This window comes from Eupeodes corollae, chromosome 3 (genome assembly GCF_945859685.1).
Source record: "Eupeodes corollae chromosome 3, idEupCoro1.1, whole genome shotgun sequence".
Lineage (NCBI taxonomy): Eukaryota > Metazoa > Arthropoda > Insecta > Diptera > Syrphidae > Eupeodes > Eupeodes corollae.
The window spans coordinates 91,102,145-91,120,301 of NC_079149.1; the positions used below are offsets into that span (position 1 = coordinate 91,102,145).

General features: G+C 33.9%; 1 protein-coding gene across 4 annotated transcripts in view; it reads right to left on the bottom strand.

Annotated features, from left to right (window-relative positions):
* Positions 1 to 18,157, bottom strand: part of LOC129952548 (mucin-5AC) — a 304,021-nt gene that overhangs the window by 4,316 nt on the left and 281,548 nt on the right. For 3 of the 4 annotated variants that reach the window (XM_056065182.1, XM_056065181.1, XM_056065183.1), the window contains 3 exons: positions 14,867 to 14,962; positions 9,195 to 9,388; positions 8,290 to 8,515 (listed from right to left, as the gene is read on the bottom strand). In XM_056065182.1, the coding sequence (XP_055921157.1) occupies positions 8,290 to 8,515; positions 9,195 to 9,388; positions 14,867 to 14,962 (516 nt within the window). The other variant, XM_056065180.1, reaches the window with a different exon arrangement.

The window sequence follows — 18,157 nt, forward strand, 5'->3', positions numbered from 1 at the left end:
GTTCTTTTAAGGTTTAAGTATGGCAGCTGAAGATGAAGGCTTACAAATAATGAGAATGTTTCCAGAAATAGGTACGAACAATATTTAAACTATCGCCAATTAAAAAAAAAATACGTTTGAATTTACTATGAATTTACATACCCTTTAAAAGCAAGTTTTTTTTTAAAGTTTTTATCTCAAAAAGCTGGCGTGAAAGGCCATCAAAAACCTTAGAAAAAGTGTAACTTAATTTCCATTATTATTGATCCTACGTTACTAAAATGAGGTCTCCCATTAAGTGGTGGCTTTTCACACTGAACTGACACTATCGAAATCCTGATAGAAAGCCACTACCATATGAAATACGAAATGAAATGAGTTCGAATAAGAAGATTTGAAGCTAAATTATTTTCTTAAATATATTTTAATGATGAAATATACATAATTTCTACCAAACTGCTGACTGTTTTACTTATGGCGTTCTAATTTTTACTGTTCCAATAAATCAGTCAACAAATTAATGATGAAATCAACAGCAAAAAGAGGTTCAAAGCTTAGGGTTTTTTAACATAATCTAATTTAATGACGTTAATTTACTGATTTAAGAAACTTCTTGGTCAACTCTGGGTTTTGTAGCCAAGTCAACCGATTTGTACTAAAATATAAGAAAACAAACTATTAACCTTTGTCATGAAAGTTTTAAAAGATATACCTTTTGCGAAATTGAAAACCTTACAGAAGAATAAAATAAACACAAGATGTCTTGTACTAGACTAAAAATGTATTTTTCTCGAAAAAAAGTTGGTCACGAATAATATTTATGAAGCAAAACCGAAAATGAGTTGTGGATGGATTCAAAGTGGTTTTTTGAAACTTTTGTTCATGAAAGATATGTCAAAACTTACATTTGATTCTCTTGGAATGGATGTGAATAGTTTTTTTGTTATTCCTCACAAACAGCAACATTTTTTTAGTGATTCAAATGCAAGCATATTTTTAAATCAGCATTTACAGACGCTGAACAATATTTGGCATTATTTAGAAGACTTGGCCTTAAGAATAAAGGAGCTACCAGACTTCAGCAAACCTCTTCAAATACAGAGGTATATGACTATGTATGTTTATTTTGTATCAATTATTGACTAAATTATGTATATATTCAGTCTTCTAGAAAATAGGCATATCCGCCAAGAGGTTAAGGGCAAATAAAGGATCAGACTGAGAGCATTATTCTTTCGCGAATTGTTGTTGTTCAGAAATATGTAATAAAAGGAAAATTATTTTTTTTCTCTTTCACAAACAAAGAAATAGTTTTTTAAAGGATTAAGGTGTCTTGAACTCGAATCTCGCCTTTAAATTTTTCTATGACTTCAGGTTTTTAAAATATATTAAGTTAGAAATATTAAAGAAAAAACAAGGGCGCAACATTTTAAACGTAAAGGCAATTTATTTATTTATATAATCCGTTAATTATCTAACGTTAATATAAACTTATAGCTATTTACGTAATTTTTTAATTTAAAATTTTAATTAAAATTGAAATAAATAAATACAATAACATATTTAAAAAGCTTTCTTAAAATTGTTTACTTTTAACATTGTCATTAACAGATGAAATTAAATTATAAAATTTATTGAAGACTGAAATCAATTGATTTAAAAGGCTATTCATACCATAGTTAGTTCTGCTAAAGATCGGACATAAAGGAATAAAAGGAATCTTCTTATGCTAGTTTGACTACAGCTAAAATTTAGATGATTCAGAGCTGTTGCGGATATAATATAACCATAAATTAATTTTAAAATAAAACAAAATTGGAGATATTGTCTATGTTGTGAAAGTGTAGGGAGGTTTATTAGCAAAAGTCTCTGAGAATAAGGAGGTGGTGTGAATATTTGGGAAAACGGAAGAAAACGAAGACAAAAACGCATAAATCTTTTTTGGATACTTTCAAGTCTGTCAATATGGACTGAATAGTATGGTGCCCATATAACACAGACGTATTCAAGTATTGGCCTTACAAATGATACATAAAGAAGTTTTAAGACGTATGGGTCACGAAAGTCACGAGAAAAACGTTTAATAAAACCTAGAATTTTGTTAGCTTTTTTAACTATAAAGTTATAATGGTCACAGAACGTTAATTTATTGTCAAGAACAACACCTAAATCAGAGAAAACGGAAAGCTTACAAAGGGAGGAAGAATCTAATAAATAGTTATAATCTATAATTGTTTTTTTGCGTGTAAAACACATAGTTTTACATTTGTCAATATTTAATAAAAATCGGTTTGTATTGCACCATTCCCTAAAACTATGAAGATCTTCTTGAAGCTTTGAGCAGTCATTAATTGATCTAATAGATTTGAAAATTTAAATGTCATCAGCGTATATTAAAACAGAGGAGTTTTTTTTATAACGGATGTTATGTCATTTATATATAAGATAAATAATAAAGGACCTAAATGGCTACCCTGTGGAACACCAAAGTTGACGTAAAATTGGTCGTAGAATTCATTTCTGAATATAACGCTATAACTTCTGTTCTTGAGATAAGACGAGATCCACGTGAAGAATTTGTAGTTAAACCCTAAGGCCTTAAGTTTATGGATTAAAGTCTTCTGATAAAATTTGTCAAAGGCTTTACTGAAATCTGTGAATACGCAATCTACTTGCTTACGATCTTCGAAGGAGTCAAGGCAGAAAGAAGTGAAGTGAAGTAGGTTTGTGATTGTTGATTTATTTTGGACGAAACCATGTTGACTTTCACATACAATTGAATTACAATTAAAGGATAACATCTTACAGATAATGGACTCCAATAGTTTGGGAATAACGGAGAGTTTGGCAATCGGCCGGTAATTCTTTATTTCATTCTTAGACCCTTTTTTATGAAACGGAGTTATAAATGCACTTTCCCATAATAGTGGGAAAATTGAGCTTCTAAGAGACTCATTGAACAAAACAAACAGAGGGTACGATAAATGAGACACACTTTTTTTTTTAAACACATGATGGTACTCCATCATTGCCAGGGTAAAAACAGTCATCAAGTTCTGAGACACAACGAACAATTCAATCCTCCCATATTGTCAAGTCAAGTGAGTTAAGGTGTAGATAATTTTGGGCTGGAAAGAATGAATCGGGAATTTGAAAAGAAGGAGGCACGTCGAAAGCATCTTTGACGAAATTAGCAAACATATTTGAAATTATTTAGGAGTCATGACTTGTTGTGTTATTAAAAGACAGAGTTTGGGTAACCGTCAGTTTTTCTTTTACTTTTCACGAAATCCCAGAAGTTTGTTGGGGTCTGTTTCAATTCATTCTCAATTTTTATAATTTAGTCAGAAAGATATATATAATTTACTGAGATAACAATATGATTTCGCAAATTTTAAACGATTTTAACATCTTACTACCTATTTACATTTTCCAACGATTAAATCATAGAAAGGCTACTCTAACTTTTAGCAAATTGGTTAATCCATATGGTATCCGTCATTACCAAGACAAAATTTCTTATAAGAGCAGTTGGTGAAGTGGTCCATTTTACGTTCAGATGTCCGTTAAAGTTAGTTTGCTCGGTTTATTTTCACGAACTGTCAGTGTTTAGAAATTTTTTTTATAAAAGCTTATTAGCACATCAAAAAAATGTTTAAATTTTGAATTCGATAGTAAATTGCTAAATATTTGGAAAATTTAAGAAAAGGTTGTTTAAAATATTGTGCCAAAGTTTTTAAGGCTATGTTAAAACTCAACATATCTCTTAACTATGAATATAATGATTTGGAAAATACAATTCTTTGTCTTTTGGATAGAATTAATCTTTTAGGTGCGAATCATAGGTTAGGTTAGGTTAGAGTGGCTGTCCAGATATCATTGACACACGTAGACCTCAAGGGTCCATTGTGATACCACTAATGAGGTTACTCATGGGAGAGTAATGAATTTAAACAAACCATTTTGTACTTTTAATAAAGTTAGAGAGACGTTTTGTGTCAATATTTGCCAGTTCACTGGTATTATCCAAGAAGGGATTACCGAGAAAGTAATTCCTTCTAATGGAGAGTGCTGGACATGTACATAGAAGGTGTTGGACTGTTTCCTCTTCCTCCTCGTCCATGCAGCTTCTACAGAAGTCATTTGTGTAGACCCCTAGCCTCAGAGCATGTCTACCTATGAGGCAGTGTCCCGTTATTACTCCAATTGTAGAGCTTATACTTTGTCTGCTTAGTGATATCAAGCCTTTTGACCGTTTTAAGTCAATACTTGGCTTTGCAATTTCCCGGAATGTCTCTGTGGCCCGGCACCCAAATGATGTGAATGTTAAACTGTTCCGTCATCTCCTTCAGAGATGATTGACAATCGTGGACTGTTCGAGAGTTTGTGGAGACAGACGCGAGAGATTTAAGAGCGGCTTGGCTGTCTGAGAAGATTCGTATATCCTTACAAGATATAACGTTTTCTTTGAGCCAGGATAGTGCTTCTTTAATCGCCATTACTTCTGCCTGGAATACACTACATTGATTGGGAAGTCTATAGGATAGACTGAGATTCAGTTGTTCTGAAAAGATACCACTTCCAACTCCGTGATCGGTCTTTGAACCGTCAGTATAGAAGTGTACCGCATCGTCTTCCAGGGGTCCCTCTTCTTCCCAGTAGGATCTTGAAGGGATGGACACATGGAATCTTTTACCAAATACCATTTTTGGGGTGGTATAGTCTAAGCGATCTGGGATAGATCTGAAATTGTCTAGAATGGTTGTATGTCCAGTATTGTTACTGGTCCATTGAGAGGTGGCTCTAAGCCTTACACATGAGTTGGCAGCCACCTTTTTAGAGAAGATGTCAAGTGGTGTTAGGTTTAAAAGCACTTCCAGTGCTGCGGTTGGTGTTGTGCGAAGTGCTCCTGTGATGCACATACCTACTGACCGCTGGACTTTAATGAGTTTATTTAGATTTACCATCTTATCCAGTGCGGTCCACCATACGACGGCTCCATAGATCGGCCTGATTACCGAAGTGTATAGCCAGTGGGTTATTTTTGGGGAGAAGCCCCATTTTGATCCTATGGCCTTTTTACAAGTAAAAAGCGCTACAGTAGCCTTTTTGACTCTTTCATCAATATTTGCCTTCCAATTTAGTTTTTTGTCTAAAATGAGGCCCAAATATTTAGCTTGGTCGGAAAAGCTTAATGGTATTCCTTTAATCTTGGGTGGGCTAATCTGAGGAATTTTATATCTTCTCGAGAAGAGTATTAATTCTGTTTTGTGTGGGTTGACGTCCAATCCACATTGACTAGCCCATTTAGTTAGCCTGTTTAGGGCATTTTGTAGGAGTTCCGAGAGAACTTGGGGGTGCTTCGCAACGTCATCAGCGTAGGCAATCACCTTGAAACCTTCTGTTTCCAATGTTGTAAGTAAGTCGTTTACTACCATGTTCCATAAAAGAGGCGAAAGGACTCCAGCTTGGGGAGTGCCTCGATTCACCAATCTGGTGGTAGTAAAACTTCTCATGTTAGAAATTATTGTCCTGCTTTGAGCATGAGACTTATAAGATCTATGAGTGACTTCTCTAATTTCAGCTTATCCATTGCTGTTGTGATCGCCTGGTAACTAACGTTGTTGAAAGCTCCTTCAATATCTAGGAACGCTACCAGGTTATATTCTTTGTATTCGAGGGAATGAGGTGCGAATCATAGCTATCATTGGTTTTCATTATTGAACATTTTTTCGAGATTCAAAAGCGAGTAAGAAATTCAAAATTTGTTATTTTTGCTGTCGTTTTGAAGCTGATGAGTTGTAGATTTTTTGTCTACTAAAAAAGTACATTATTTAACCCAGAACTTTTCTTTAAGTTCATTTTTAATTTTGAAATCGTTTACAATAAATAGCTGTTTGCTGATTTCACATTTCGGAACATAAGAATTCCACTCAAAGTGTTTCATTTTCTTTGAATTCCCACCTGTCAGTTTTACTTCCAATAATCAACTCTAACCTCAAATACTTGATTCCAATGAAGAAATGCTTGGTACCAGACATTTTTCAATGAAAACTAACCTGTCAAAAAATTCCAATGATTGGTTGCAATGGGCAGGTTTAGACACATGCATTTTTTGAACATACATTTTGACCAAGGCAACAAGTGCAATAAACTTGATACTAGAAACTTTACTTCATTAATCTCTACCTACAGTTAATAATCGTGCGCAAAAACTACCAAAAACATAATTGTCTACAAAACAGTCTTCAGGCAAGTACAAGTCCATCTTCCAAAGTCCCTTATGTCGATTGAACCTGCTCAGTGACAAAAACTAATGATAGCTAAAAATAGTTGATTCCTCATTTGAATCTATATGAAGTTTTGATCCCACTTCAATTTTAATGTTTTCAAAGTTTTTAAAAATATATTTTGGAGTTAATTTTAAGTGCTGATTTCGAATCCGAACTTTGAACTGCTTAAGTTTTAAAAATACTCGTTTTCAACCTTATTTACTTCCCATAAGAAGTTATTGTAATGGGTACGATTTATCAAATTGAAAATGTTGACATTTCTCGACGTTTCAAGGTCCCTAGAGTTAAAATAGAAGATTTTTAGATTTTTCTGTGCGTGCGTGTGTACGTACGTTCGTGACGTTTTTTCGTCGTCCATAGCTCAAGAACCAGAAGAGATATCGATTTTAAATAAATTTTGTTATACAGATAATAAGACAGAAAGATTCAGAAAGGGCTCTCAAGAAAATTGCATGGGTGTTTTTTTTACCATAGCAGTTTGAAAAAAAGGTGAACATTTGAGTTAACCCTAAATATCATACAAAAACGCTAGAGGCTTGAATTAAATTTTATATAATATATTGTAACGTGACATCAAAGAAGTATATTTTTTGAAAAAAAATCATATAAATCAAAAAAACTGAAAAAAAAAAATTGTCACCTCCAAAATTTTACGACTAAAATATGATTTCATCTCCAAAATAATTTTGTGTAACGGAGAATAATGTTTTTGACAGTTTTTTTTATAAAACATAAAAATCTAAAAATAAAATTAATAAAAGTTGGTAAAAATTGATTTTCGACTCAAATGTCTTTTCAAAACTTTGAGATATTGACTTTAATTTGCTTTCAACTTTCAAAAAATATTGTTTTCAAATTCAGTAAAATTTTGAAAAAAATCGAATTGACAGTTTTTTTTATAAAAAATAAAAATCTAAAAAAAGTTAATAAAAGTTGGTAAAAAATGATTTTCGACTCAAATATCTTTTCAAAAATTTGAGATAATAGAAGCTATTATTTTTTACTTATAAAAAATATTGTTTTCAACATTACGCCAAATTTTGAGAAAATCGAATTGACAGTTTTCTTACAAAAAATAAAAACCTAAATAAAAAAATTATAAAAGTTGGTAAAAATTGATTTTCGACTCAAATATCTTTTTAAAACTTTGAGATATTGGCTTTAAACTGGTTTTATCTTTCAAAAAATATTGTTGTCAACATTCAGTAATATTTTGAAAAAAATTGTATTTACGAATTTTTTACAAAAAATTAAAAACCGAACAAAATTAACAAAAGTTGGTAAAATTTGATTTTCGACTCGAATATCTTTTAAAAACTTTGAATTATTGGCTTTCAACTAATTTTATCTTATAAGAAATATTGTTATCAACATTCGATACAATTTTTAAAAAAATCGAATTGACAGTTTTTTTACAAAAAATAAAACTCTAAAAAAAAAACAATAAACTTGGTAAAAATTTACTTTCGACTCAAATATCTATTCAAAAATTTAAAATATTGGCTTCAAACTTATTTTATTTTACAAAAAATATTGCTTTCGATATTCAGTAATTTTTGTATAAATTTTTTGAAATAGTTTAGCACAAATGGAAGCATTTTTATAACATTAATTTGAGACACCTACAGATTTTATGATTTTTTAAAAAACTTTAAATATTTAAACTGAAAATCGAAGAAGATTTGGTAAAGCAGCTCGATTTTAATTAATAAAAAGCTACTTCATGAATTAAGAATTTGCCTTGTGTTTCTTCCAGATTCTAAAAAGGAATATCTCGACAACCTTACAGTTTTGAAGTAAGGCTATGAAAACCGATTGGAAAAGTGTAATTTGATTGTCAGAAACCAAAAATAATTTAATTTATATAATATTTTAGCAATAATTAATTTTAATAAAACTTACATTTAAATCCTACGTGTTATATTTTGTGTGTTTTGTGTAAAATGCGTTCTCTAATAATTCTACATCAACTTTCTACGTTAGAAATATTAAGATACGAAAAACAAAAAATACTTACGATACAGTATGTGAAGCAATTTCATGACCATCGGAATATAAGTTCTGAACTTGACTGTAATCCGTCCATTCGTGAGATACATAGAATGTAGCAGATATTGGACAGCCATTTGGATTTACACGACCCTTTTCGAAGAGATCAGTGTAAAGTTGCTTATTCAGATCGTTAACCGAATCGTCGAAGGTCAAAAGGACAATTTGTGGAATGCTTTCGACAGGTAAATCAGCTGATTTTTTGACATTTTTTGGTTTTTATTTATATATTTAAATGAATTTTAAATATTTATGTAATGATGAATAAAAGGTAGGTACATAAATAAGCACATATATATGAAAAAAGAGAAAAGAATTTATGTAAATAAAGATTAATAAAATTTTGATATTTTACAAAATAAGTTAAAAACATTAAATGAAACAATTGAACGAAAATAAAAATAGTTTGGATTTAGCTGGAAGAAAATTGATGGTGCAGAAAGAGCGTAGTTTGTTAAAATTTGACATTATCCCCCCTATCATTGATCTTTGAACTTACGATACAGTATGTGACGCAAACTCATGTCCATCTGCGTATAAATTCTGGACCATTGAATAATCGGTCCATTCGTGGGAAACATAAAATGACGCTGTTATTGGACAACCATTTGGATTCTTACGAGCGCGTTCACCTTTGCCTCCAAATAGTAATTCGTAATATTCAACATTTAATTGGCTGACTGCATCATCGAATGTCATAAGGACTATTTGAGGTGTGTCGTTTCTTGCAAGTCCACCTGATTTTGATTTTTGTATTGTAATTTTTTTTTAAAAGTTTTGTTTTTTGATTTAATTTCATCGAATTTAATTTTTATTCTTTAGCAGAGTAAAATCTGTGAGAGGGGGAGGGGGTTAAGTTTTAAATGTACATACCGGGAATTTCCTTTCCACCACAATAACAATCTGGAAGTAAGCAAACATCTTTACGGCATTTTGCAGCTGTCTTGTCGGGAGTGGGTTGTGGATATAAGGGCTCTGGACGAGATGGTGGATTCTTGTAGATGTCGACGAATTCTTGTGCCTTCGAGACAATTGTTCCGGATGGTTTCAAAGTTGGACGGGTACGACTGTAATTGTTTAGATTTATGTAAGTTTTTGTTTTTAATCAAAAAAGTTTTATGGTGAGATTTTGGTTGTTAAAAATATTATTACAATTACACTTTCGTTAATTTGTTTTTGTTTATAAACATGGTTACGAACAAAGTTTATATTATAGTAGAGTTATTAAAACAGTTGGATTTTATTATTTTTATTTGTTTACAAATATTTCTTATTTACACAGTTGATTTATTTCTTACCTTTGTTTTATTTAATTTGTTATAAAATGTACTTCTTTTCAAAAATGCATTGAATAAATTGAAATTTAAGTCGTTTTCAATAATTAAGCTTCGTATTTGAAGACAGTAGAAGTTACTAACATTAATACTCTTGTATTTTCCTCTAAAGTACTTTAATTCACCAGATTTCACCAATTTTATTTTAGTTTGCTTCTTTTAATAAGAATGTTTTTAGCCTTAAAAATATGTTTTTCAATAAAAATACAGAATTTTAAATATTACTTAATTTTTGTGTCGGTTTGACATAACATATCATCGGTTGTTTTCCAATAGGAACTTGACAAAAAATAAAATAAATTGGGTGTCACAACCGTCCGTTTGAGAACTAGGGCCTAGTGACTGACAACTCTCAACCATTCCTGTGTGCGAGAACTGTTGTCAGGGATGGAGGGGACCTACAGTTTTAAGCCGAATCCGAACGGTAAATTTGAGAAAGCACTTTTCATGACAAGAATTACTCTTGAAGAATTTGTCAATTCCTCGCAAGAGGCAGTACCCGTGGATAAGAACTTTAGGTGGCACCGGCAGGGATCGAACCCAAGACCTCTCGCATGACAGTCCATCGGATTATCTGACAACTTTGCAATTAATTTGTGAACGCACCCTTTCACTAATTATTGAACTGTCATTGTCAACTTATTCAATATGATCAACATTTTCATCATGGTAAAGTACACGCAAATTATACACATTTTCAACTGAAACTCGGAGTCGGTAACCAAACTTAAAGAGCGTTAACAATATTTATCGGTTATAATTCTAGCTCTTATTGAAGGGAAATAAAAAGTATAATGCAACAGTTTAAGTCTACATATTCGGTGTTCTGATGTTGGCGTGTCAGTGCGAAAACGGTATAGTCTAAGTGTCAAAAATATTGCTTCCATTCAGTCGTCCGTAGCAAATCGGTCGATTCAGGTCAGAGGGAGAGAAAAACTTCTTACATCGCCTTAGAAAACCCAAACATCTTGCGCCATTTTTGGCGAAATCGCGTATGTGATCGTTCCACAAAAGGTGGTTGGTGATACACATACCGATAATATCGAGATGTTCAGTTTCCTCGATGCAAGTGTCATTTATGGAAAATGGCAGGGGGGGTATATTTCGCTTTAACGATACATGACAGCATTGCGTTTTCGAAGCATTAAATTCCACGCGGTTTCAGCGAAACAATGTATTGGCTTAGAAGTTAAAGACAGGAGATCATTAAAAAAATGAGAAAAAGTGTTGGAGATAAAACAGAACCCTGGGGCACACCAGCATTTATTTTTTAGTTTTCAGATTTGAATCCATCCAACACAACTTGTATTGAACGATTCGAAAGGTAATTACTAATCCAATGAAGGAGGGATTCATGAAAACCGAAAGCACGCGTTTTCGATAAGAAAACCCTATATTGAAATATCAAGTGCAATAATCTTACTTTCTCCAAAACTATGTAAAGATTTGTTCCACTGTTCGGTGAGATAAACCATGAGATCACCAGTGGACCTATTGCTACGAAAGCCATACTGTCAGTCATTAAGAAGCTTAAGTTCTTCAAGATATTTCTTGAGCTGATAATTAATCAGCGACGGTAATGATCGTCCTCTGTCCCTTATAGGGCTTCTTCGACATATTCGGAGCCCTGGCCTGTAAGGAGCGGTTTATCCGGCTCCCCTTCCTTGGAGTTATACTAAGGATCTGGCCCTCCAGGTTGGGGGTTTTGCCATCGCGGTGACTTCCTGGCCACGTACAAATACCTTAAGTTTCGAAGCACCAACAAGTCTCGGATACGGATGGATTCACTGTTGACAACCCACGCGAACGAAATAAGGACAACGAACTTCGGATATGTACGTGGAATGTTAGGTCCCTTAACAGACCACGTGCAGCCGAACAATTAGCGGAAGCCCTAAACTGCTGCAAGGCAGATAAAACAGCCATCCAAGAAGTGCGATGGGATGGACCGGGCAAACGCAAACTAAAAGACTGCGATATCTACTACTGCGACTGCTACCTAGAACAAAGACAGCGTCTATTTGGGTGTGGATTTGTTGTTGGAACTAGACTCAGGCAAAAAGTCTTGAGTTTCAACAGTGTGAGCGAGCGCATCACGACAATCCGCATCAAGGCTAAATTCGCAAACATAAGCCTAATATGCGCGCATGCCCCAACAGAGGAGAAAGATGAAGACACCAAAGACATATTCTTCGAGCTCTTGGACAAGACATATGAGCAGTGCCCTGGCTATGACATTAAAATTGTCTTAGGAGATTTTAATGTCAAGCTAGAAAGAGAAGATATCTTTGGTGGCATAATCGGGAGATACAGCCTGCACGACACCACCTCCGACAACGGATTCAGGGTGATCGATTTCACTGCGGGGCGAGACTTTGTGGAGGCTAGTACGCAGTTCGCACATCTCAATATCCACAAGGGGACATGGAAATCTCCTGATCAATCAACCGTCAACCAGATTGACCACATTGCGATCGACGCACGACACTTCTCCAGTATCCAGGATATCCGAACATTCCGAGAGGCCAACATTGACTCAGACCACTACCTCGTTGTAGCCAAGGTACGGCTACGGATATCCCGATCCAAGCCAAAACAAGGAAGTACTGTGAGAAGATTCGACGTTAGACGGCTACAATCGCAAGAGACTGCCATGTCCTTTTCCAAACGAGTCTCTAATAACCTCTTAAGGAGTCCTTTGCTTCCTGCATTAAGCATTGAAAACCAGTGGCAACATTGCCTTGCAGCCATCAGAGATGCCGCCTCTGAAGTGCTAGGTTTCACACGGCCACCACATCGAAACCCCTGGTTTGCCGGCAAGCGCACGCAGCGAAACAAGAAGCATACAAAACGGCGCTGCAAAAAAGGACTAGAGCTGCTCGCGAGCTCTACGAGCAGAAGAGGAGAGAGGAACACCGGCTTCTTAGATGGAAAAAAAGAGAGCATGAGAAGCGCGCGATCGAGGAGATAGAGGGATGTCACAACAATAATGAGGTTCGTAAATTTTACCAAAAGGTAAAAAAAACCTCCCAAAGGTACCAGCAACGAACCGAAGCCTGTAAAGACGATCAGAGGAATATCGTAGTAGAACCGCAGTCGATGCTGAGAATATGGAAAGATCACTTCTCCAAATTATATAACGGCGATGACGAACCGAATTCCGCTGTAAGGGAGATAGAACCACTCAACCTAAGCGACGCAGATCAACAATTCCGCCTACCCCACCTTGACGAAGTGAAGATAGCTATATTTAAACTTAAGTCAAACAAAGCTGCCGGAGCTGACGGCATCGCTGCCGAGCTATTCAAAGCAGCAGGCGATGACTTGGTACGGAGCATGCACCAACTCATCTGCAAAATATGGTCGGAAGAAAGCATGCCCGATGAGTGGAATCTCAGCATAGTGTGCCCGATACATAAGAAAGGAGACCCTCTAAACTGCGCCAACTACAGAGGAGAGAACGTCTGAAGCCATTCGTCAACAACCTGATTGGGCCTTATCAGTGTGGCTTCAGACCAGGAAAGTCCACTATCGACCATGTATTCACACTACGGCAGATCTTGGAAAAAAACCAAGAACTTCAAATCTTTATCGATTTTCAAGCCGCGTATGACAGCATCTATAGGGAAGAGCTCTACCGAGCAATGTCTAGTTTTGGCATCCCTGTCAAACTTATTCGTTTGTGCAGAATGACGATGGAGAATGCACGCCACTCTATCAAGCTCGGAAAAGATCTTACCGATGCATTTGATGTCAAAAAAGGTTTTAGACAAGGCGATGCACTGTCATGCGACTTCTTCAACATCGTTCTGGAAAGAATTGTGCAAAACTCAACCGTCAACACTAGAGGCACAATCTTCCAAAGGTCCATCCAATTACTCGGATACGCAGATGATATTGACATAATTGGAAGATCAAAGCGTGATGTCAGTGGAGCGTTTTTGAGCATTGCGACGGAAGCGAAGAAGATGGGTTTACTGGTCAATGAGGGCAAGACCAAGTATATGCTGTCATCAAAAAAGGACACTGAACGACGAAGTCTTGGACAAAACGTCACCATGGACAGCTATAACTTTGAGGTAGTTAAGGACTTTGTCTACCTAGGCACCGCTATTAATGCAGACAACGACACCAGCGCTGAAATCAAACGAAGAATAACTCTTGCAAATCGCTGCTTCTTTGGACTTGAAGGCAATTGAGAAGTAAAGTCCTCTCTCGAGCATGTAAAATCACCATCTATGAGACACTCATCATCCCGGTCATCATTTATGGCGCTAAGGCCTGGACCCTCTTCAAAGAAAGATGAGAGCGTCTTAGGCTGCTTCGAGAGAAAAATTCTTCGGGCGATTTTTGGTCCCGTACGCATAGATGGAGAATGGAGGAGAAGATATAACGACGAACTGTACGGGCTGTACAGCGACACTGACCTAGTTAGCAGAATTAAAGTCCAACGTATAAGATGGCTAGGTCATGTAGAGCGGATGGACATCAACGCTCCAGCCCGGAAGGTCTTCGAATCCAATCCCGAGGGACGGCGCAGTAGAGGAAGACCGCGACTCAGGTGGCGCACCCAGGTGGGAGAGGACCTCAACCAACTTGGCGTGCGAAACTGGAGACAGCTAGCTAGGGACCGAGCTGGCTGGAGACGCTTGTTGGTTGAGGCCCAGGTCCGCCCGGACTGTAGCGCCACCTTAAGTAAGTAAGTAAGTATTGGTCTAATTATTGCCGTATACATCCATCTGATAATTTTAGGGTTGGTCCATAGGTTTTCCCGAAAATCGATGCCTTTTTGAATCTATCTTTGGTGTTCAGGCCCCAGTTTAGTTTTTTATCGAAGATCACACTAAAATACTTTGCGTGATCAAGGATTTTAAGAGGGCAGCCTTCAATTGAATTTTTTTTTAAATCAGGTATTTTGCGCCTGTTAGCAAATAGCACTAGTTCTGTTTTAGCTGGATTGACTTTCAGCCCACAGTTCCTAGTCCATTTGCTTATCAACGAGAGGCCGTACATATTTCAATAGAAAAACTAATTTTGACCACCCGATTTTTGATTTTGACCTCCATTTTATGTGCACTTGGGCGTATTCGTAATTTTTTTTTTACATTTTATTGTTTTATTTAAAAATTTCTTTGCTTTGCTTCTCTACAAAAATATTGTTCCTAAAGGTTTTGAGGATATAACATTACAAGTTTAGATAAGTATACTTACGGTGGATGTGTTCCTCGATGATTGGTAACTGTGGCTGTTTGTTGTTCGCGTTCAGCACCATTTGAATGTGAACCACCACGAACTCTATTATTTGTTCTAAATTTTACATTTAAAAAAATAAAAATTGAATTAATTTCTTAATTTTGTTTTTTATAAAATTTTAATAATAAAGAAATATTATTCAATTAAAAAAAAAAATGTTCCCACCAAAATACTGTGCATGAAAGTTTTATTATTTTTATATTTAGTAAAATTAAAATAAAATTACCGAAACTAAGTGCGATAGTTTGAAAATACTACTTGCACAAAAACTAAAGATGATTTTAAATACTTACTTATGTTTTAAAGCAAAAGAATCCAAAAGCTAAAAAATTGTTAATAACTCTAACAAAAAAATATTAAATTGTTAATAAAAATAAAATTTTATGAAAAAAAATTAAATGAATTAAGCGAAGATACTCAGCAACCCAACAGATAAAACAGACTCGGAAAAATAGGCTTTTTTTTTTAAATTTATTTTCCATAAAGATGAGTTTTCTTTTTTAAGGTTTTAATATTGTTTGTAGACGAAAAGGAAAGTAAAACGAGGACAAAAATATGTAGGATGGATTTAGGGATGTTATTTTAGAAGTAAAGTTCATCATTGCTTCATTTTTATAATAATAATTGATGAAAAGTAGTGCGTTGACCGTTTATAAAGTCGTTTCTGGTTGAGAGTTAATTTAAAATTATTTATTACATTGTGCAAATTAATGTAGCCGTCGAAAAGTGCACTGAAAATTATTTTTTTGTTTTTGTATTATAAAATTATAAGAAAGTATAAGAATTAACAAATAGAATAGGAATTCTCTACTAAACATTACATTAGTATTTTATTTTAAATTCTTTGTTCTTTTTCAATTGTTTATATATTTCAAAAATTGGTGTATACTGAAACATAATATTCGGGGTAAAAGGAATCTTCCTAAAATTACTCATTTTCTGTAAAACAAAATTATTTTAAAATTTAATCACTAAAATAAGAAAATATTTTATTACTAAAGCCTTCAACTCTGTCTTTGAATAGTCTGACTGTAATTCTGTATTAATCTTTCAAATATGTTATTTTTTTTAATAGATAATAAATCGTTTGTTTTTAAAAGATGTACATATTCTTAAAGGCAATGAATTAGTTTTAAGTGATTTACACTTTAATGGGTTAAAAATGGGGAATATTTTTGACATTTTTCAACTCAAATGATTTTAAAGGTATAACAAGTATCTATTTCAGTTTTGAGTCTTAAATAATTGTACTGCTAGCTATAATATAGTGACAGTTGTCTTATTATAGATTTTGATTAAGTTTTCAAAAATTGAAATTTAATTTTTCGATATTTAAAAATCAAACTCAAATTCAACAGATTGAAAAATGATGCAAAACTAAAACTTATAACTTATACATTTCATCTTCAAATGTCCCATAGCAAGGAAATAAAAATAAATGTATCTTCTCTGAAGACTTGTAGCAACCATATAATTCACAGTAGCTCTATGTAGCTCATATTATTGGATTCTCGATTTATTCGAGAAAATATGCGTCAAGACAAAGTGTAATGGTCATCTTCTGATGAGCCCAACCATTACATCGGGGCGAAACGAATATTTAAACACCATGCTGGTTTATTTTTATATTCATTTTTCATGATTTTAAATCATATTTATTAAATTAAAGTATAAAACTTATAAGTTCAATTTAAGGATTGCAGTCTTTGAATACATCTAAGGACTTAAAATTTCACAATAATAATTAATTTGACCCTAAAAATATTGCAATCTGCAATTCTGTCCAAATAATTTTACTGCTAATGTTATTAATTTTAATTATTTGAGACGACTTTTGCAGTTCTATTCTTTTGAAGCCTTTACAAATCATTTTAAGCATGATAACGGGAGAATTAAAAGACTTTTGCTAATGATTGCATACACAAAAGACTGCATTATTTTGTAAGCTGTTTATGTTTATTACAATCCACAACAGCAGAATGCGTTCCACAAACATCTTATCTCACATTTAAACATTAATTTCTTTTTATTTTTGAGGATTTTCTTTTGTTTATTTGTGTTTTTTCATTTTTTTAAATGTTACTATTCATTGTATTTATAGGGTATTTGGAAAATAGTGAATAGAGCTTGGTGGTATCCTTTAATCATCTTGCACATGAGCCACGAATTGCGAACTGTGGATGTTCGCATATTTTGACAGACAGCGACGAATAGTCAATTTTTAATAACCCTTTTCAACAAAAAAAAGCAATAGTGTCATAATTTTGAGGTTAAGTTGAGCGCTAACAATTTATTCGTTGCAGTGTGGATGGTATGTGGAACGCGAATAGAGTTTGACAGTTCGTAGAAATCACACTGCAATTCGTTTCTACCAAATTGTTTTTACAAAATTGTCTTGTTTTAGAAAAAAAAATGCAAATTGTATTATCCTAAGATAATTGTTAATTGGTTTCTTATAATTTAAATGTGTTATTGTTTGAAATTAACTTTTTGAAATGTGTAAAATAACGTTTGTTCTTTCATTCGTTGTTCGCTCTCATGTGCAAGGCCCTTAAGGGATTTGCAGAGAAATTTCGATTGCTTGCAAGTTTTGAATGATTTTTCAATAGAAGTGCAACTTTGATATTAAAAAAAAATGAGTAATATTTGCAGAGAAATTAATAGTTGTTTATTTCATTTCGAAGATGAAGTTCCAATGCCTATGACAATGAAAACAAATCAGTGAAATGGTCGCCTCGGCTATAGATGGATCACTAATAACTTTATAACTTCAAAAACTTATGGGTTCCACTTCTAAGACCTAAAGACCGTTTCTTTCACGATTCTTAAAGAAACAAGTTCATAGAAGTTAAATCACAAGATCTCTCTAGGAGTCTTTTCTTTCAAAACCGTGAAAATTTCGTCCATTTTTAAAGTAAATTGAGCAATTTAAATATCTTTTTGAAACGAACATCTTTCAATTTTTAGTGAAGCTGTAGATTTTGCTTGTAAAATGTCAAAATATGACAGCTTTGAAAACTGACAGCTGTCGAATCAGCGGGGTATTCAAAATAAAATCTATGGAAAACCCTTTGCTTAAGGACAATTCACATAGGAGCGAACAATGACCGATGAATGAATAAATAAATATGATCTTAAACAATTTATTGTAAACATATCTGTAACTAGTCTTAATGTATTAAAATGAGCTTTTTCATTGCCAAAATTAGAGCAATTTAAGGAAACAAATTGTTCGTTGGAAATTCCAAG